Here is a 23,338-nt window from a genome sequence, read left to right on the forward strand (position 1 = left end):
GCCATTTAATAACTGGGCATGCCTACCAAATTCGAAAATAATTTTAATAAGAAAACTCAGGCAACAATTTCATTTTTAGTGATTTGTTCCAAAAGAATGCATGGATAAGTGTACAAACATATATGTAGAGGCTGCTTTTGCTATATTATTTACAACAAGAAAAGTAGTCAGGGCTTGGGCAATATAAACTTGTTATAGACTTGGTGGGATAAATCTAGCCATTAATATGCAAAAATATCTAGTGCATATTTCAATCTTACATACACACATACACTCCACCTATCCATGCACACACAATACACTTGTACATATATGTTGCACACATTCACAAATGCATGAGGGGAAAAGTCTAAAAAGAAATCAAACTTTTAATATTGGGATTGAAAATGAAAGAGATATTTTACTTTCTACACTTCAAAAATATCTGTATTATTTTCATAATGAACACCTTTGGAAAAAAGTTATTTGTGGAGCTTCAATGTTAGTATTAAAGGTGAGCGTAAATACTGAGCATAACCATTGGCTCACCAAACCTCTGTAAATTCACATAACACTTCAAGAAAATGATAGCCATAAGTTTAAGAACTTTTTAAGAATGTTTATGTATTCTGACCCGAGAATCCTTTTGAAGAAGTGTCACTTAAGTAAATAATTTCAAATCAAGAAAGAGTCATATAAAGAATATGGAAACAATTTACATATGTAACCTAAGTGAATGAGGCAGTTACAGTACATCCACACAAATAGAAGCTATGATAAGCTCATAAAAACATGTACCCATAATTATGTGGTAATGTTATGGCGGTAAACATGTTCTGTGTAGTGTGATCATAGCTATATAAATATACAAAAGCAAGACTAGAAGTGTGTATGACAGATAGAAATATGCCAAAATGTTAATAATGATTATGTGTAAGAGTTTGGTTATATTGTCATTGTTACTAATATTTCTATACTTTTTCTTTAATGATCAGATTCAGTTCTACAATAACAATAAAAACTACTATTTTTAAGCTATTAGCACAATCACTACCAATATAAAAAACACAGGGCATGTCAGATGACTTAGTAACCATAAAACAAAATCAACTGATGAAGGAAATTTTTAAAACTTTTGCCCTGTAGAAAAATTGGTGATTCCAATGCTGAAACCACTTGAACTAGAGAGTAAATGGCCTTGACCTTTGCCTGAAATATGGCTTTTGGGCCGGGTGTGGTGGCTGACACCTTAATCCCAGCACTTTGGGAGGTTGAGGTGGGCGGATCACTTGAGGTCAGGAGTTCGAGACCAGCCTGGCCAACATGGCGAAACCCCCATCTCTACTAAAAATACAAAAAATTAGCCAGACATGGTGGTGTGCACCTGTAATCCCTGCTACTCAGGAGGCTGATGCAGGAGAATCACTTGAACCCGGGAGGCAGAGGTTGCAGTGAGCCGAGATCACGCCACTGCACTTCAGCCTGGGTGACAGAGTGAGACTCTTGTCTCAAAAAAAAAAAAAAAAAAATGGCTTTCACTGAAAAGGCAGGGGTATAGCAGGGCTTCCCAGCCATGATTAAGTGCCACCAATCATTAAAAAGGACCCTAAATATACTATCATAAAGCCATTTCTCTTCAAGAAACTTTAAGATGAAAAAAATTCAAGAAGAGACATATTTGCTTTCAATAGAATGGCTCTCTATTGCTTACTTGGCACAAAGTAAGCACATGTGCTCATATGCAAATGACATCATATTGTTTGTATTCTCCTGTACTTTGTTTTTTAGCTCAAGCAGTATTGTGGAAACTACATAATAATTTGTTTAGAGATTCATATGTATGTATCAAAACTAGAAAGAAAAGTAAGCAAAAGAAAGGCATAAAGTCTAACGAGTATGACGTCTGAGCTGGGGACGCAGAAGCATGAGCAATGAGATTGGGGCCACACACATGGTTGAAAAGATTTGAGTAAGATTCTGTATGTTACTAGGTAGGGGATACACAGGAGTAAAGTTTACTTATGTTATTTGATATGTTATATGTGACACTATATCTTTCTGTGTCTATAAATATTTTGTAAATAAAAATGAAAAACATTTCTTTGTGTTAACAGGTTAAGATTCCGTTAAAAATTGAAAGCAAATCAAAAGAAGAATCTTTGCAACCTTGGAGGCCCTCTAGTGCCCAAATCAGATAAGTACAGTTAATGTCTTCAATTCTTTTATATGATTCGCTCAAAATATCATTTGCTTAAAAACAGAAATTAACAGCAAGATGAGGTAGGAATGCTATATGCCCAAATTTATTAAAGTTAAGTGGTTCATTTCTACACCAAATCTTTAAAATGCTGCCATACTGCTCTTCACTCTCTTTGAAGAAATGACCCCAAAGAATATGTTTTGATTCTACAGAAAGAATATTTCATACAACATTTCAAGATTTAGATATACGTATCAAAGAAGAAACAATCCTAAATTGTTGTGCCTGAAGAATATTTTAAATTGGCTTTCTTCCTATATGCTTCCTTTAGATTTTTAGAATTATTATGTGTAATAGCAATGATTTCCTTGCAGAATGTATGGAAGAATCCAGCCCACTGACTCCTTCCTCAGGACGAAGCACAGCACGACAGCCTTCAAGTTCCTACGTGTAAAAGTGATTCCTCTCGGCCAGGCGCGGTGGTTCACGCCTGTAATCCCAGCACTTTGGGAAGCCGAGGCGGGCGGATCACAAGGTCAGGAGATCGAGAACATCCTGGCTAACACGGTGAAACCCCGTCTCTACTAAAAATACAAAAAATTAGCCTGGCATGATGGCAGGCGCCTGTAGTCCCAGCTACTTGGGAGGATGAGGCAGGAGAATGGCGTGAACCCAGGAGGCGGAGTTTGCAGTGAGCCGAGATTGCACCGTTGCACTCCAGCCTGGGAGACTGAGCGAGACTCCGTCTCAAAAAAAAAAAAAAAAAAAAAAGTGATTCCTCTCTGTTAGTGATCTGCCGTGTCTCAGATACTTTACAAACATTATTGATTCCCCCACGATCACCTCGCTTGGTGGCATTTTTTTCTAACAAGTTTCAGATGAAGAAACTGAAGTCACAGAGATGAAGTGACTTGCTCAAGGGCCCCAAGTGAGTCAATCCCCAAAATCTCCTTTGTGACAAACCACATTTCTTTTAGGAAGCAGGTATCTTTCTTCTTCAGCTATGTTCAATAAAAGCCACGTTTAAATTCCTTCATTTATAGTAAAGTCCATCATCATGTTTCATCCTTAGTAATAAAACAAGGGAAATAATCAGGAATGGAACTCACCGACTTGTGTTTGTATAAAGAGGCTTAGAGCACCGCTGCTTGGCTAGCGATGCCATGTCTCCCAAGGGGTTGTCAACATCATCAGCATTTGTAGATTGCACATGACCACTGTTAGAGTGGAAAGGAAAGAAGGCATATATTTCTTTATAAGAAACAGAATAAACCATTGAACAATATTCTAACTTCCAAAGGAAATTTATTCGCCAAAGTAGATCAAAGGCTCAAAATGCAAAATGTAAAGCATAATGATAGAACAATTTTCCTTAAAAAATATAAAGATGATTTTCTCTTCTTCAGAATGAGCGGTACCATGCTCCTTGATCTTAAGTTTGAGCCAGAGTGACAGTAAGGGCTGTTTTGTGTTTCTGAACAAAGAAGCGGGCTGTTCCTGCAGCCCCAGCACAACTCCTCTAGAGACCGGCCGGAGGCTGGGCAAGGAAGAGGCGGGTGTGTGCCAGAGATTATAAGGCTCCTGGTGGATGGAAACCCTCACAGGTGCAGAGGAGCTTGGGCAACAAGCCACGTGCCCTTGGGCCTGAAAGAAAGTTGAGAGGCTGAGTTAATGTCAATCAGAGCGTTTCAAGGACTTCTGGGGCCACTGGTAGAAACACTAGTCAATTGCAGAGCAGAAGAGGCCGAATAATGGGAGGGGTGGGCCAGGACTAAAGGTCCAGATCCCTCCTCCATATTCTTGGATCTACTTTGTCTCAAGGTTCTTCTTCCATCTAAAAACCAGAAGACCCCAACTGGCAGATAATGTACTTTTTTTGCCATCCATGGAAAGCTGGCATTAAACGTAGAAAATAAGAGGTGATATTTCCTGCACTTCACTGTTAATGAGCATCTCATCCCTTCTGCAATTATAACAGTTTTCGTGATTCATAACACTCAATAGTAGTAGCATCCAAGGAATTTTATTTCAAAAGGTAACCTATTTGGAAAAACAGAAAAATACCACTCTTTCTCTCTTTCCTTCCTTCCTTCCTTCCTTCCTTCCTTCCTTCCTTCCTTCCTTCCTTCCTTCCTTCCTTCTTTGTTTCTTTCTTTTCTTTCTTTCTTTCATCAAAATCAAACCTTACATGGGATTCTGACATTAAACAGGCACTGTGTGCCACATGAACATTAGAAATGTGTTACAATATATAAGTTGTCTTAAAAAGTGAATACAACATGCATGAGCTGAAAGCAACTACAACCAAAATATAAATCTAAAATTTTTTTTACAAGACTGAGCAACATTACTTACGTATAGAGAGGAATATATTTACTTCTAGAACTTGAACTCACACTTCAAAAAAGAGAAGAGAGGCAACTGGGTTATTTATATTAAGTTAATAAACATCAAATTATTACAGTATTTCTCTAATTAGTACAAAAGCCTTCACAGATATCTCATAGGAATTGTCCTTTAAAGGTCTGTGATTTTAAACAGAGACTATTTAAGGATGTAGTTTGCTTTCTCCAGAATGTCAAATAAATGGAACCATATAATAAACTTTTGGGTCTGGCTGCTTTCAAAATGTATTTCAGATTCATTTATATTGTGTGTGTTGTGTTTGTTCTTTTACATTGCTGAGTAGTATTCCATTGTATGGGCATACTCTAGTATCTTTATCTATTTACCTGCTGAAGGGCATCTTGGTTGTTTCTAGGTTTTGGAGATTATGAATAAAGCTGTTATAAACGCTCACATATAGGTTTTTGTGTGAGCTCTTGGAAGGAACATTTACATATAGGCGGCTTCCACTGTGAATAGTATGCTGAAGAATTCTGAGATGTGGCAGTGCTGACTAACCCACATAGCTTTTCATTTGCCAGCTGACTTAAAATCAACAAATTAAGTGGATCTATGTAAACTGGAATAAAAAAATTATCATCTCCTAGAGCTATTTGCCATTTTACCACATGATATGTAAATTAAAAATACCAATATACCAATAAAGTTTTAGAACTAACATTCACATGTTAAGAATTAGTAGAAAAAAATTACATTTTAAAAATGGTATTCAAATGGGATTGTCATCAACTTCAGCTTGCTATATGAACAAGAATCTTTTTTTTGTTTTTTTTTTTTGAGATGGTGTCTCACTCTAGTCACCTAGGCTGGAGTGCAGTGGCGCAATCTTGGCTCACTACAACCTCCGTCTCCCAGGTTCAAGTGATTCTCCTGCCTCAGCCTCTCGAGTAGCTGTGATTACAGGCACGTGCCACCACACCCAGCTAATTTTTGCATTTTTAGTAGAGACGGGGTTTCACCATGTTGGCCAGGATGGTCTCGATCTCCTGACCTCGTGATCTGCCCGCCTCGGCCTCCCAAAGTGCTGGGATTACAGGTGTGAGCCCCCACACCTGGCCAATAATCTTAAATTTTTAAATATTTCAATCTTTTATTTAAATGATTACCATTCAATTTACACGTTGGGGTCTATAGTGGGGTATTTTACACATTTGGCAAAACCATACTTTAAATAATTTTTATCAAAAATCTTACGCATCATTTTTAGATATGGTTCAATAAAATGGTAGTTTTCTGAAAAGACTCAATATTCTTCTCCGTACTGTCACTATTTGCATTTCTAGACCCAGCAGTCAGACTTGAGTACAGTGTTGTGTATTTCCATTTCATTCTTTTTTCTACCAATTACCAAAAAAAAATCCCCTTTAAAGATCACTTTATACTACTTTTATTGAAGTGGTGCAATTGTTAAAGATTTTAAAAATGGTATCCTTGATATTGATTTTCGATCATTAAAATTTAGCAAAAACTCTCACTAATTTTGGTGTGGACCAATATCTCCTGCATTTTGCTTTAAATTTAATTTGGATTAGGTAAATAGAAAGTTAAATATATAAGATTAACCATTCCACTGAGGTGATGATCAAATTGATCATCTAAAAACCAGAAAATCAGATGAAATTCCATGGAGCAAAAGATGGAATGAATAATTTTTTCTGGAGTGGCATGTGTTTTTCGTATGTGATGTCTGTCTGTCTCATGCTATTCTTCATAATTGCCCACAGTAGTTATTGAAAAATACATAGTTCCATTTTAAAATTCCATGTGATTCACTTTTATATTTCCTATTCAACTTCATTTTTGCAAAATGCTGATTGTGACTCAGCACTCACAGGCTTTAGCCAAAAGGCCTACAAATCACTCATTAAACTATTTAGTAAGATCCTCTCATTAAACTGAACTAGCATAATTGCTTATTTATGTTGGGAAAATGGATCCCTAGCTCTTATCATAAGTAATAATCAATGCTTTAAAAATAATAAATGTGAAAAGCAAAACTTTGAATATTTTAGAAAAAAGTTATAAAAGGAGGATATCTTTATTATTTCAAGGCAGGGAAACACTCATTAAAATCTTCACAAAAACAACAAAACCTGAAGAAAAATATTGATGAATTTAGTTACAGTAAAATTCAAAACTTCAGATAAGCAAAAATAGAAAAGTCTTAAAATAAAAAAGTCACAGACTAGAAGGGGATACTTTGATTTATATTACCAAGAAAGGATTTTTACCCAGAATATTGAACAGAAAAGTTGTGACAATCAATAAGTAAAAACCCAACAGCAAAAGGGACAAAATATATAAGCAGGCAAGTTACAGATGTGAAAACTCAAACAGGTCATAAATTTGCAAAAACTGATCGTTAGTAATCAGGTAGATGTAAACTAAAATTATAATGGAGCACAATTTGTTATTCATTAGACTGGATTTTTTTTTTAGTCTGGAAATTCTAAACACTGGCTGTGATGTGCAGTAATGGGAGCCCAAGCACTTATAATGGGAGATTCCATTGTTGAAACTCATTTGGAGAAGAACATACCAATATCTAAAAAGCAGAGAAGTACACATCACATGACCCAACAATTCTAGACATAAATGAGTATATGAAACTCAGAAATATTTCTACACTTAGGTATGTGAAGGTATGTGGGCACTGTACCAACTGTAATAAAAATCAGAAAATAATTACGAGAATGGATGAATAATTTTTGGCACATCCATTTAAAGGAAGACTCTACAATGGTGAAAACAAACTCCTAGAAACACAGATGTCAAGAGGTATGAATCTTACAAACACAAATATAAATTTTGTGTAAATTAAATAATGTGAAATTAAATAATGTAAATTATTTTCTATCAATTTTTGTATCATATAGTTACTTTGTGTTCTATTAATGTTAGAAACTATGACTTTATTAGGATTACTTCCTCATATGTAATTTTTCATATGAACAAAAATATAAAGTTGCATAAATATATGTATGATACCACTAATACTGGGTTTATAAACAAAGAACACAATTCCATATATTGGTTAACAATAACACATATGTTTTAAAAAATTATAAGCATGCATGAAAATGTGAAACGTCAAATCCAGAATACTAGTCATGCTCCCCGAGGAAGATAGATGTGCTTAGAAAAAAATATATAGAAATTTTCCATCGTGTAAGTAATATTTTATTTCTAAAGTTGGGGAGCAGACACACAGACTATATCATATTCTTATACATTTTTGTGTACATAAAATATTCAAAAATGAATACAAAATAAAAACAAAGATGATAACCTGTGTTGTGGGTTGTGTTAGGAGCAAAAAGGAACAGACAATATTGTGATGTTTTCAAAGGCAGAAACACCAAGTTTTTTTAGACTAAATGTGAAAATTACATGTAAGGAAGTAGTAGTAATAAAACCATAGTTTCTAACATGAATAGAACACAAAGTAACTATATAATACAAAAATTGATAGAAAATAATGTATAATCTATTTTATATAAAGACTTTGGATTTTAGCAATATCATAATTGTTTATATCAAATTGTTTGTAAAGCCCTCCCTATTTTATATTATTGTATTTATTTATTTATTTATTTATTTGAGATGGAGTCTCGCTCATCGCCTAGGCTGGAGTGCAGTGGCATGATCTCAGCTCACTGCAATCTCTTCCTCCTGGATCCAAGCGATTCTCCTGCCTCAGCCTCCCAAGTAGCTGGGATTACGGGTGGGGTTTCACCATGTTGGCCAGGCTGGCTTCAAACTCCTGACCTCAGGTGATCCGCTGCCTAGGCCTCCCTGGGATTACAGGCATGAGCCACCATGCCCGGCCTATTTATTTATTTTTTAAGGCAGGATCTTGCTGTGTCACCCAGGCTGGAATGCAGTGGTGCAATCACGGCTCAGTGCTGCCTGGAACTTCTGGGCTCAGGGGATCCTCCTGCCTCAGCCTCCTGAGTAGTTGGGACTACAGGTGCATCACCATCCCTCTTGGCCAATTAATTTTTATTTTTTTTTATTTTTGTAGAGATAGGGTCTTACCATGTCTACAAAAGAGAAATTACAACTCAATTTCAATTACAGACCACCCAGGGTGGTCTCTACCTCCTGGGCTCAAGTAATTCTCCCACCTTGGCTTCCCAAAGTGCTCCAATTACAAGTATGAGTCACTGCACTCAGTTTTCCGAAATGGTTATGGTACATCCAATATTTGAAATGTTAGGAAGGTAAAGAGAAAGTAAAGGAAGTAGGCACACTGAGCAACTGCCCTGGGATTCGGGTCATCTTCCCAGCCCTAAGGATGTGAGGCAAGGGGTCCCTGGGATGCTCTCCATCAGAGAACATATCCCTCACCCACCCCTCTAAGCCAAGGGCTACAGCATCAGCTTCTTAATTACAATACATGATAGTGAGAAACCTAGTGTGAGAACTTTAGGAGATAAAACTTACAAATTAATTGGTTTGACTGGTGCCAAGAAAGATCTTGTTTGAAATCTGTCCCAGAGCTCACCAACCATCTAAAAATAATCATCAAAATCCATGACAGTTAATGAGCACGTTATAATTTCTGGTGGATAAGCTCCTGTCCTCTTGACAGTCCTTTCTACATCATAGCTATGCCCCAGGCTCTCTAGGAAACGCACTCTCCAAGCTTCGCTAGCACTTCATGGATTCAGTCTGAAGCCACTCATGGTCTTTGATCTGGTCTCAGAATTCCAATTTCAATTTGTTTTCTCACAGCTGGAATCTGTCTCATTATCCACCTGTTTCCATACCGAAACCCATGTGGAAAGTCTGATTTTAGTTTTCATCGTTAGCTACTGTTCTGATTTGGATCCACTGTAGTCTACTCTCTGCAAACCCAGGCCAGTCTCCCACTTCCAAACCAGCCTAGATCCTAAGCTTTGAATCTCATCTGGCCCAAGAAGGACTTTGGATGCTAGTAGAATTTAACGCCAAGGAATGTGTAATGAAAGGACCAACTTTCACAGGTATAAAAATATTTTAAAGTAGTTTAGAGATCCTTTAAAATTAGCTAGATGAAACCATATATTTTTTTATTTTAATTCACTTTTTCTATGTGAAAAATCTCAGGTTTGAGTCTTTATATTAAAGTCATGTTTTTCCTCTTTTATTATCATTGTTCTCTGTAAAAGCTGAATAAATTTTACGAGAAAATATAGGCTTCTTAACCTATCATCAGCGGACCTCTTGGGATCTATATTAAGAGCTGTGTTTCAATATAATTGATTTTCCTTTTAATCCTATGGATTTTATGTACTCAAAAACTTCATTATGGGAAAAGCCCAAGGGCTTAACCAGACTCCTAAGCAGTGAGAAGTGCCACAAAAAGATAAAGGAATCAATGGAAGTAGAAGGTACTTTGCAAGCACAGAGCTGAGACATCTAATTCAGTGTTGGGAGGTCAAAAGTGAGGGCTACAATAAGACCTGAATTCTTGAGATTCATCTAGCATAAATAGGGAGAGTGATGAAGGCAGTGAAACACTCTTTGAAAAGCACACAACCTGGAAACGAGCATGGGAAACTTGAGGACTTGAGAGAAGCTCAGCAGAGAAAGGACAGAGTACAGTATGGGGTGATGTTTGGGCAATGAAGAGGAACAGTAAGAAGACGAGAATGGGGCAGGGATGAAGCTAAGGAGGGAGCCATGGGCAAATAATGGAGAATTGGGTCTGTGTCATGTCAAGGAGTATGGATTTTTTTTAAATAAAAAAGGATGGGTTTAATCAGTGGAGTAACACAAACAGATTCACACATTACGAAAATTTCTCTGGCTATGGCATAGATATGATAATTCCCATGATAAATTCTTCTTGATACTCGGAAATGAAAAGAATGAGTGTCACTACTGAAAAGTTGGTATGCTTTGTTTTATCACGTAACAAGTGACAACATCAGACAGCAATCTATGGATCTTCTCTTTTTGCCATGAAAAGTACAGAGCTAAGATCTAGATCCTATGTGAAGAACCATCTTCAGCATAGGTTATCTGGTAAAACTATTTCTGTCTTCTTCGTTATTTACTCATTCTCTTGCAATTCCAGAAATAAACACAGTCATTGCAAATGACATTTGAGAAAGAGGTAGTCTTTATATAATCAACAAAATTTTGAATATTGAAAAAGTCAAAGTATTTGCAGTCATCAATAACTTGTACAATTATGGAAATTTCAACTCCATATGTGTGTGTGTGTGTGTGTGTGTGAGTGTGTGTATATTTACTTATCTTACATAAATTTACTTCCTTAGGTATTGTTAACAATAAAATAAGTATTATTTTGACTTAGTTTTAGAACTCATTTCAATAACAATGAGAAATACATTATTGCTCAGAGAAGTCTGCTGACCTGAGTTATTGCTGGCACCCCTTTATATCTTTTCAGAGTAAAACACTGTGAGATGGGGTCAGCGGCTTTTTCCAATGTTGTTTGTTCTGGAAGTTTTGGTGGTAGCATCTTATCCCAAGGAACATCTTCATAAGCTCTATGAAGTTATTAAATAGGAACATCTTATGAAAAGCATATTCAATTGGTAAAGTTTATAACAATATTATACTATGATAAGAAGAATCCAAAGATGACCCCGAGGATACCTGCCCCTTGGTGTGTATACCATATATAATCACCTCCTCCGGACAGTAGGCAGAGCAAGTGATAATGATGAGGTAGTACTCCTGTGTTATGTGATTTTATATGCCCCAAGAGATTGGTACATGTAGTAAAGGTCCCTAATTGGTTGAACTTGAGTTAATCAGAAGGTAGGATTTTCCTGAATAGGCCCAACCTAAGCAAGCAAGCTCTAAAAAGAGACACAAAATAGCAACACATGCTCTTTGTCTGCCCTTGAAGAAACAAATATCAGTCCTATAGCCACAATGAACGGAATTCTGTCAACAACCTGAATGATCCCGGAAGACGAGAACCAAATCTCAGCTGACACCTTGATTCCAGCTTTAGGGAACCCTAAACAGTGAACCCAGTTGGGACATACCTAGACGTCTGACCTACAGGACTGCTAGATAACAGAAGCTGCTAAATTCCTGCAGTCTGTCATGCAGAAGTAGAAAACTTATATACATCTTACAGTTTCCAAAAAAACGCTCATTTGACCTTCAGAGAATACCATTAATTTACAAATAAACTATGGCTTAGAAAACTGATTTCCTTTGCTTAAGGTCAGCTATTGGTCAAAGTCAGGATTCTCCCTTGCAAAAATAATCTGCCTTCTAAGATTCAGCAACATTCCCACTATTCCACACTAATGAGCCAAATTGTACAAGTTTTTTAGCATGGTTGAAGGGCTTCAGCCATCTTATGACTTGCAATTATTTTAAACACACACACCTACACACACACACACACACACAAATATGGGGATCTTTGGACTTTTGAAAGTTGTTCTTTTTCACAGGCATATATGACAGACACAGTGGATCCTGAGTGAAAACCATACAACCCTCACTCTAAAGACTATATTCTGACAAGACAGATGGATCCCCAGACCTTCTCCTGCCCTATCCACACTTAGTGTGAAACTTGACCTTTCCATTCTATGGACAAGGCATATCTTTCCAAAAAAAATCCCACTGTCAGTCAAAGTCATTTTTAAAAGAATTACCAATGATTCTCACTTCCTCAACATATATCTGTTCAGAGATGACTATATTTCAAGCCTTGTGCTAGGTGTTTATGATACGAGAGTGAAAAAGGACCAATACAAAAATTGTCTCTACCACATAGGAATGCTGTGAAAATTAAAAAACATAATATTGGAAAAGTTAAATAGATCTGTGATGAGTCCATAGTGTTCTTGTTGTGTGTGAATACATTTTGAACTTACTTATCTTAAAATTAGTGTCATAGAAGTACTAAATATAATAAGATATTTTAAATCATAGCAAAGTCTTAAATGTTTTCTAACATATCTGACTAGTGTTGTATGTAAGAAATTAATCTGCGAGTTCAATGAAAGCTTAAAAGATACCTCACTGTTTGAGCCTCTGATAAATTTCATAAATATTTTATGGAATTTTCCATGAAGGTAATAAACTTTTCCCTAAGGACACTTTATATGTTTAAAGAGAAACTACTTAATACTATGATTTGATACTTTGTCTTATAATAAAACTTTTCCATTCTGAGTGAAGTATCACAACCTTAATAAAAATATTAACTGTTTCTGAGATGATCACTGGAATTTTTAAAATTAAAATCAAGATAAGAATACAATGGGAAATAAACCCAAAAGTCAGAGAGGAATTTATGGGCCATTTAGTTGTCATCCTTCATTTTTAAGATGAGAAAATTGAGATGAAAAAGAATGGAGGATGCCAAGGTCCCATGTTCAGCAAGCAGGTATGTTTTTAGTCTTAAGAGTTGGATTCTAAGATGGCTGATGAACAAGGCTTTTTCCTCATGTTGTTCTAATACTTTGAAATCCAACTTCATATCATGTTTTTAAATGTTTTCATAACACCCCTGGATAGTAGGCATTCATACATGTGTTTCATGACACTATGTTTGGTCATGGGTATACTTTCAATCTGAATGAAAAAAAAAAATGAAGTTGAAATGTGAAGCCTGTCTGAAGTGTTCAAAATATGTGAAGAAAAGAAAGTGGGCAGATATGGAGTGCTTTGAGGTCCACACGTGTTGTCATTTCTTTATTCTCTTTGCTGCCTCTCTTTCCCTCTTCATCCATTTGTCTGTGTCATGCCATGTGTTTTGGCCTTCACTCTATCACTCTGCTGAATTCTAAATCCAATAGTCAGCCCCATTATCCATTCTTGGGCCTCATCCCACTTGACCTATTTGCATGATGTGAATAGGCATTCATTACTCTTTCCTTAACACATCCTCAATCTGCCTTCCAGGACCTAGACTCTTCATCTTCCTCCTACCTTACTGGTTGCTCCTTCTCAGTCTCGATTGCTGGCTTCTCCTCTTTTTTTCTCTTTTTTAACGAGATGCCAGGACTCAGTGCCCTTTGCCTGTATGACTATACTTCTCCATTAGTGTTCTCATTCAGTGCCGTGGCTTTACATACCTTTCTATAAGCCATGACACCCAGGTTGATTTCTCTGGCCCAGGCCTCTGCCTCAGACTTCAAATCCATATTTCACACTGCCTACTTGACATATCCACTTGGATGTCTAATGAACATCTTTATATTCAATGTATGTAAAACTGACTTCTCCACTGCATTCACCTTGTTATGAAATGGCAACCTCAGTACATCCAGCTGCATAGGCCAAAGTCTTAGAATCATTTTTGAGTCCTCTTTTCTCCAGATTCATCATAATCAGAAAATTGTGTTGGCTCTACATTCAACATACATCCAGAACTCAACCGTTGCTTACAAATTTTTCTGCCAGCACTCTCCCCCAAGCTACCATTATCTCTGTCCTAAATGACAACAATAACCTCTTAACTGGTGTTCCATCTTCTCTCCACTGTAAAAATCTACTTTGATCACAGCAGCCACCATGATTATTACCTTCATGTATAAGTCTGATCTTTCCACTTCTCTGCTAAAGCCTCATGTCACTCAGAATGACAGTCCTGGTAATTAAAATTGCTTGAAGTGTCCCACAAGATCTGATTCTTAGCACTTCTCTGACCTCTCCTTTTGCTACTCCCTCCTCTTACCCTACTGTTACCCTACTCCAGGCACCCTGGCCTTTTATTCTTCCTTAACATCTTAAGCATACTTCTGACCTGGGCTTTTGCTCTATATTCCCTCTTCAGGGTATAGAGTCACTCCAAGTCTCTGCATGGCTGCTCTCTCAACTCCTCCAAATTTCTACATACCCCTCAGCACCTGGGGAGGCCTCCCCACACCTCTTACTTATTACTGAAGCCTGCTGCCCTGTACATGTGGGACTCCTGATTTTGTCCTGTTCTACCTTTTCTTCATAGACTTATCTGTCACTTTTTAAGATATGATCTATTTACTGTGTTTGTTTATTATTGTCTGTTTCCCTTTTGATATGGTGTGGCTGTGTCCCCACCCAAATCTGACCTTGAATTGTAATAATCCTTACCTGTCTAGGGTGGGGCCAGGTGGAGATAATTGAATCATGGGGGCAGTTTCCCCCATACCATTCTCTTGATAGTGAATAAATCTCACAAGATCTGATGGTTTTACAAATGGGAGTTGTCCTGCACAGGCTCTCTTGACTGCCACCATATAAGACGTAACTTTGCTCCTCCTTGCCTTCTGCCATGATTGTGAGGCCTCCCCAGCCATGTGGAACTGTGTCAATTAAATCTCTTTCCTTTATAAATTGCCCAGTCTCGGGTATATCTTTATTAGCAGTGTGAAAACAGATCAATACACCTTTATAATGAGAGATGTGAGAGCAGAGACCTTTGCCTACTCACTGATGTAGCTCATAGTCTAAGACATAGATTTGTAATAGGTACCCAATATATTTGTTGACTGAGTCAATGAATTCTCCCCTTTAAACTTTCTCTGTTTTGGCTTTCTAGGATGCTGTACTCTTATCCCCCCACTCTCTCTTTGACCATTTACTTTCTGTTTTGGTTTTATTCTTCCATCAAGCATAGATGTGCCTTAAGACTCTTCCTTCAATGTTTATTTTAGCAATCAATATCAGTAAATGTCTGTGTTTGATGTTCTTTGGGTCACTCATAAGATCCAGGATATTGTAGACATAAAGAGGATGTGTCATAAAGGAAAAAGAAATATATTCCGAAATCAAAATTACACTTGGAAAACTGCTTACTTTTGTGTAGAGGACTTGTAAAATGAGTCCTTTGCATTACATTTCTTGTTTGTTTGAACAAGTGGTTCACGTTCATCCTAGAAGGCATGAAAAATAAGTTAAAAGAGACCAAATATAAATGGAAATTGCTATTGTTTTCTAGTCATCATGTTTTCTTTTGGGTTCCTTTTTCTTCATATTTCTTCTTTCACACACCTCTTGGATTGACCAGATTTAATGCTTCCCTACTTTTCCTCTCCTGTTTAAGGAATTTACATTGTTTTATTGTCATAATCATTAAATTAAAATTCACAAAATGTATATTAAAGTTAATGAAAAGTGAAAACTTAAGAGAAAGCTCTTGAATTGGAAACATCAGCAAATACTTAGTTTTAGCACAATGTAATTAAAACATTTTTAAAACGTATTGTCTTTTCTTCTAATAACATAAGGAGATTAGTTATGAGATACTTTTCTCTATCTTCCAGTTATTTTATCAAAATTAATTAACTAATTATTGTTATAATCATTATTATCTTTAACGGCTACTATTTATTTCAATTTTCAATGATATTTTACCAATTCGTTGCCTCCTTTTGCTTTTTTATTGTACTTGTTTTTTCTCCCCTAGGTACTTGGTTCCATTTTCTTTCTGCTGAAGTTCAATTTTTGTTAATTCTTTCATAAATGTAAACTTTTTCTAGTTCTAGGTTTTAATTCACCCTCAGTTTTGAAAAGTGTTCTAATTTGGGTTCAGAATTCTAGTTCAATTCTAGTGACGATTTTTTTAGTAACAAATTTACCTCATTGACTTCGAGGATGTATTGTTGCTTTTAAAATACACTGAGTTTAATTGTTTGCAGGTATTCTGTTTTCCTCCCCTCTGCTTATATTTAGGACATTATCTTTGTCTTGAGATTTTTTACAGATTCAATATAATTTGTTTAGGAGAGGCCATATTTTTGTTCATCTGGCTCAGGACTTGTTCTACTTCCTCCATTTAAAAACTCATGACTTTCATCAAATAGTTCTCCATCTTTATCTATTTACTGTCAATGAATTATAATTATTCTCTTCTTTTAGAATTACCATGAGACAAATACTGGACTTTTCATTCTGTGGTTCATGTCTCTTAATTTTTGCATTGCTTTATCTCTAACTTCCGCATGTACCGTCTATTCTACCACTATCAACTTTCATAGTTTTAAAATGTATTTGTATTGATATATAATAGATATACAAATTTTGGGGGTAAGTGTGACAATTTGATACATTCATATAATCAGTAAAAATCAAATCAGTAACTGGAATATCCATCACTTTAAATATCTATCTTTTCTTTATGCTAGAAACATGAATTTTTCTCCTCTAGTTATTTTGAAATATGCAACAGATTATTGTTAACTATAGTCACCCCACTGATATATCAAACACGGTCTTAATTATTGAATCTAACTGTATATTTGTACCCATTAATCAGCCTCTCTTTATCCCCCCTCCACATTCCCTTTCTTGGCCTCTGGTAACCACAAATCTACTCTCTATCTTCATGAGATCCACCATTTTAGCTTTCATATATCAGTGCGAACAAGCAATATTTGCCTTACATAGTTGGCTTATTTCATTTAACATAATGACCTCCAGTTCCATCCATGTTGGTACAAATGACAGAATTTTATTCTCTTTTATGGCTGAATAATATTCCATTGTGTATATATACCACATTTTCTCTACTCATTCATCCACTGATGGACACTTAGGTTGATTCCACATTTTGCCTAATGCGAATAGGGCTGCAGTAAACATGGGAATGCAGATATCTTTTCGATATATTGTTTTCCTTTCTTTTGGATATATACTCAGTAGTGGAATCACTGAATCATATAGTATTTCTAGTTTTAGGTTTTTGAGGAACCTCCATACTGTTTTCCATAGTGACTGTACTAATTTACATTTCTACCAACAGTGAATGAAGGTTTTCCTTTCTCCATATCCTCACCAGCACTTGTTATTCCCTGACTTTTTGATAAAAGACATTTTAACTGGTGTGAGATGATACCTCATTGTGGTTTTGATGTGCATTTCTCTGATTGGTGATGTTGAGCGTTTTTTCATATACCTGTTGACTATTTTTATGTCTTACTCTGAAAAATGTCTACTCATATCTTTTGCCCATTTTTAATCAGTATATATATATATATAAAGATATTAATAGACATTTTTCAGAATAACACATAAAAATAAGACATACATATATATACACAGCTGTAGAGTTGTTTGAGGTCTTTATATACATTCTGGTTATTAATCCTTTGTCAGACGGGTAGTTTGCAAATATTTTCCCCATTCTGTGAGTAGTCTCTTAACTTTTTTTTTTTTTTTTTTTTTTTTTGCTGTACAGAGCTTTTTAGCTTGATGTAGTCCCATTTTTTTCTATTTTTACTTTTGTTGACTGTGCTTTTGAGGTCTTACGCAAAATATATTTGACCAGACCAATTTCCTAGATCATTTCCTAATGCCTTTTTTCTAATAGTTTCAGGGCTTCAGATCTTAGACTTAAATCTTTAACCCATTTTGACTTGATTTTTGTGTATGGTGGGAGGTAAGGGTCTAGTTTCATTCTAGTGCTGATGGCTATACAGTTTCCCCAGCACAATTTATGGAAAAGACTGTCCTTTTCCTGTTGTGTATTCCTGGAGCCTTTGTTGAAGATGAGTTGGTTGTAATTGTGTGGATTTATATGTGGGTTCCCTAATCTGTTCCATTGGTCTCTGTGTCTGGTTTTATGCTAGTACCATGCTGGTTTGGTTACTATAGCTTTGTGGTATATTTTGAAGTCAGGAAGTGTGATGTCTCTAGCTTTCTTATTTTGCACAGTATTGCTTTGGCTATTCTAGGTCTTTTGTGTTTTCATATAAATTTAGTATTTTTTCTATTCCTATGAAGAATTAACTTTTCTGTTTGTGATTTCCTTTTTCACTTTTTTCTATTCTGTGTTTAAACCTGTTCATTATATATTTTTAAAAATTCTTCAAAGCTATATCTAGCAAAATGATTAATTTTCTCCTTTACTTCATTAGTATGTTAAATTACATTGATTAATTTTTAATGGTCAGTGAATACTTGCATTCCTGACATAAACTTTACTCGATTATGATGTATCTTTTCTATAAATTACTGTTCTTTATTTGCTTTGTAAAGATGCTTGTGTTTGTGTATGTGAGAAATATTAATCTATGATTTCCTCTATTTTTTGTAAAATCTTTGTCTGATTTTGTTATATGAGGTAAAGTTAGACTCCTAAAAGTGTTTGAGAAGTACTCCCTTTTATTTCTGAAATAACCTATATAAGATTGGTCGTTGTTTCCCAGAATGTCTGATAACATTTATCAGTAAAACTATCTAGGCCTGAAGATTTAACTGTGGTAAGTCTTCTGATTAAAAAAAAACACAGAACTTCATATATATATATATATATACACACACATATATATGCATTTATCATATTCTATTTTATCTAGTATTAATTTTGTTAACTTTTATTTTTAAGGATTTTGTTCATCTAAGTGCCAAATTAATTGGCACACAAAAGTTTGTAATATTCCTTTATCTTTTTTTAGGATCTGTAATTTTTTATATTGATAATGTCCATTCTCTTTTTCTTGATCAGACTAACAATAGGTCTATCACTTTTATTAATCCTTTCAAAGCAAAACCTTTGGGCTTTTAAAAATATTTAATTGAAAAAGAAATGTATATATTCAAGGTGTTCAACATGATGATTCGATACATGTATACATTGTGTAATGATTACCACAGTCAAGTGAATTAACACATTTGTCATCACCCATTGTTATCATTTGTGTGTGTGTATGTGTATATGTGGTGAGGATGCCAAAAATCTGTTCTCTTGTCACATTTCAAGTAAAAAATACTGTATTATTAACTACAGTCCCCATAATGTATCTCCAGAACTAATTCATCTTAAAACTGAAAGTTTATACCCTTTGACCAACATCTCTCATTTTCTCCACCCCTCAGCTCCTGGAAACCATCATTCTACTCTTTGCTTCTATAAGCTTGACTTTTTAAGATTCCACATGTAAGTAAAATCATGCAATATTCCTGTTTCTGTGCCTGGTTTATTTCACTTACAATGTCCTTCAGGTTCATCCATGTTGTGGTAAATGGCAGGTTCTTTTTCTTTTTATGGCTGAATAATATTCTAATATATATTTACACACACACACGCACACACACTGTATTCTCTGTATCCATTCATCTGTCTATGGACACTTAGGTAGGAAATAACTTTTGACTTTTCAAATTTTTTCTCTTGTGTATCTATCCTCCATTTCACAATTTCCATTCTTACCATTTTTAAATTTTCTTCCTTCTTATTTTTGGTTTAATTTAATCATTTTTCTAGTTTCTTTCTTTCTTTTTTTAATACTTAATCTCGCTCTGTCACCTAGGCTGGAGTGCAGTGGCATGATCTCGGCTCACTGCAATCTCTGCCTCCTGGGTTCAAGTGATTTTTGTGCCTCAGCCTCCCAAGTGGCTGGAATTACTGGCACCCACCACCATGCCAGGCTAATTTTTGTATTTTTAGTAGAGACGGGGTTTCACCATGTTGACCAAACTGATCTTGAATTCCTGACCTCAAGTGATCCACCCACCTTGGCCTCCCAAAGTGCTGGGATTAAAGGCGTGAGCCACTACACCCAGCCTCTAGTTTCTTAATATTGAAACATTATCATTAATTTTAGATCTTTCTTGTCTTCTAAGGGAAGCAAATAAGGCTAATTTTTCTTCTTAGCAGAGTTTTAACTGCATTATACAAAATTTGATATGTTTTATTTTGCACTAAGTTTCAATATTTTCTAATTTATCTTGTGACTTCTTTGACCAGTAGGTTATTTAGAAGTGTGTTTAATTTTAAAATATTTGATATTTTCCTAGTTGTCTTATGGTCATTGATTTTTAATTTGACTCTGTTGGCTAGAGAATATATGTGGGATGAATTCAATATTTTTAAATGTATTAAGACTTGTTTTATGTCCCCACATATCATCTATAGTAGTAAACATATCATGTGCATTTTAAAAAAATATTTAGTGTTTGTTTGGTGTAGTGTTCTATAAATATCAGCTACCTGAAGGTGATTGATGTATTGTTTAGATCTATGTATTTACTAGTTGTTTTGTCTAGTTGCTTCATCAAGTAGACAAAGATGTTAAAACCCCCTAAGGTGATCAGTGGAATTGTGTATCTCTCCTTTTAGGGTCTGTTCATTTTTGCCTCAAGTATTTTGAACCTTTGTTACTAGATGCATACACATTTATGATTGTTAGGTTTTCTTGACAAATTAACTGTTTTGTAACTAAGACATGACTCTCTTTATGTCTCGTAACACCCTTTGTCATGAAGTCTATTTAATCTGATCTCAAAATAGCCACTACAGCCTATTTATATTTTATTTACATTTTGCGTATTTTTCATTGACTTACTTTCAATGGATTTGTATCTTTATATATCTGAAGTATGCCTCTTGTAAATAGCATATAGCTGTGTCTTGCTTTACTATCTATTCTGACAATATCTGCCTTTTAATTGGAATATTTAGTATATTACCATTAACGTAATTAATGTAATTATGATATATTTGGATTAAGCGTAGCATTTTATTACTGGCTTCTGGAGAACCCTACATTTCTATTTCTCTGTTCCTTTTTATTCTGCCTTTTTGGGAATTATTTAAATTTGTGTTTTTGCTTTTTTAGAATTCCAACTTAAGCCATCAATCAACTCTTTAACTATACTTCTTTACATTGCATTTTAGTGACTGCTCTAGAGAAAACAATGTGCATGTTTAACTCTGCACAGTTCACTTAGAGTTAACATATCACTTCACATAACGTGTACAAACATTGCAACCTGATGTTAATTTATCACATACTTTCATCTCTTACTCTACAGTTGTCATACATATATTCAGACGACAATGTTATACTTTTACTTAAAACAATCATATGAACCTTAAAAGGAAAAAAGTAATATTCTATTAGGCAGGATTTCTTTTAGTGTACACTTGTTGGCAATAAATTTCCCTCATTTCCTTTACTTGAAGTTTTTAAATCATTTTAATATATTCATATTTAAATCCCCCACATATATCCATGTTCGAATCCCTGGAACCTGTGAACATGTTACTATTAAAAAGAAAAGCCGGGTGTGGTGGCTCATGCCTGTAATCCCAGAACTTTGGCAGGTCGAGGCCGAAGGATCATCTGAGATCAGGAGTTCAAGGTCAGCCTGGTCAACATGGTGAAACTCCATCTCTACAAAAAAAAAAAACAAACAAAAATTAGCTGGGCACGATGGCAAGTGCCTGTAATCCTAGCTACTCAGGAGGCTGAGGCAGGAGAATTGCTTGAACCTGGGAGGTGGAGGTTGCAGTGAGCTGAGATCATGCCATTGCACTCCAGCCTGGGTGACAGAGCGAGACACCATCTCAGAAAAAGAAAAAAAAAAAGAACCTTAAATTAAATTTAACAGTGTTTAATTGGGCAGAAAAAAAGATTCGTGAACAAGGTAGCACTCAACACAAAAGGAGTTCAAAGAGTTCCACTACAAAATGTGGGCAGGGAATATTTATAGCCAGAAAACAGAAGTGACATACAAAAATAGTCTACATGGTTACAGTTCCGTGTTTGCCTTAGTTTAACACGTTTTGCTGGTTTGCAGCCTGTGATTGGCTGAAAGCTTGGCTGCTATGATTGGCTGCAACACAGCTGCATGTTGTAAGAATTTACTCACAAGTTGTTAGGTTGCAGTTGGTTCACCTATAATTTAGATTACAGTTACATACATAGGTTAGTTTCAGGCAAAATGTAATTTAATTTAACAATTATTCTCTTTTGCTCAGCCACTCAATTTTAAGAGATTGACCAAAACCTTGGCACTGACACTCCTTTCTGTCACCTTCATAATGGACTTGTTTGATCTCTATATAAATTCACAATTCGTTATATGAAATTAGTTGGATGATTATGTTTTCCTCGTGTTTTTGTTACTCTAACTGTAATGAGATCTTCTGATATACAAAGGATGGCTACATATGAGCATTTATGATTCTTAAGGGATATAACACAGGAGGGAGGCCACTATAATGGCCATTGGGAGGATAATATAAAGAAAGTGAAGTACACTATTCAACAGAAATCTCTGCGAACCAAACTCATCAGAACAAACAATTCAAAATTCAGGCAATAAAGACAGTTCATCAGTATTTAAGTGTTAGTGGTCATAGTCTGTGTTTGGGGCGGAGTGGCAATTAAGAACCATAGTGTGCTGTAAAATGGTCTGATTTAAAGAGATATCTATTTTTGTAGTTAGCTGGTAATATCAATCATAGTAATCTGTAGATGATTAAATGAAACACAGAGATGAGAAAATCTTAGACTAGCCATCCCTTGCCGTCCACCATTTAGGACGCCTGCAAACCAGCTGTTAGCTACTCCCATAAACACGTCACGTGTTTCTTTCCCCTGAGAAGTGTCCCTGGTGCATTTGGTGGCAGTGTCTACAGGAATCGCAGTGTTGGCTACCTTTTAAATTAAGCTTTCTGTAGTAGTAAAACCAGGGGGAAGATAAGTGCAGCATTCAGTTCTGTTTAGCACCATATGCAACACCCCAACATAAGCCAAGAAGAGATCTAACACTGTATGGTGTTCCATTAAGTGTTTTTGCTGAACATGACCTTTTTTATCCCCCTTCAGGAGAGTGGCTTCTTCCCATTTAAACCCTGGAAAATATAATTGGCCACAAATTTCAAGATTTTTTCCCAATTTATGGATTACCTTCAAGTTCCATACAACTGGCACCATCTACCAAAAAGAGTGAGCATCCAGGAACCTCATTAGAAACTTTTCTCAGTGGAAATTAACTTATCTTCATTCCACTTTAAGGTTAGTACTAATTTTGGTTATTGATCACTTTGGCCTT

General features: G+C 35.6%; 1 protein-coding gene across 1 annotated transcript in view; it reads right to left on the reverse strand.

The window, feature by feature from the left end:
• The window catches only part of SPATA48 (spermatogenesis associated 48), a 54,701-nt gene that overhangs the window by 14,321 nt on the left and 17,042 nt on the right, over nucleotides 1-23,338 (reverse strand). The window contains exons 3-7 of the mRNA XM_003268925.3: nucleotides 15,353-15,429; nucleotides 10,953-11,088; nucleotides 9,032-9,099; nucleotides 4,535-4,576; nucleotides 3,289-3,396 (exon numbers count right to left, since the gene is read on the reverse strand). Of these exons, the coding sequence (XP_003268973.2) occupies nucleotides 3,289-3,396; nucleotides 4,535-4,576; nucleotides 9,032-9,099; nucleotides 10,953-11,088; nucleotides 15,353-15,429 (431 nt within the window). The remainder of the gene's footprint in view (nucleotides 1-3,288; nucleotides 3,397-4,534; nucleotides 4,577-9,031; nucleotides 9,100-10,952; nucleotides 11,089-15,352; nucleotides 15,430-23,338) is intronic.

This window comes from Nomascus leucogenys, chromosome 17, assembly GCF_006542625.1.
Source record: "Nomascus leucogenys isolate Asia chromosome 17, Asia_NLE_v1, whole genome shotgun sequence".
Lineage (NCBI taxonomy): Eukaryota > Metazoa > Chordata > Mammalia > Primates > Hylobatidae > Nomascus > Nomascus leucogenys.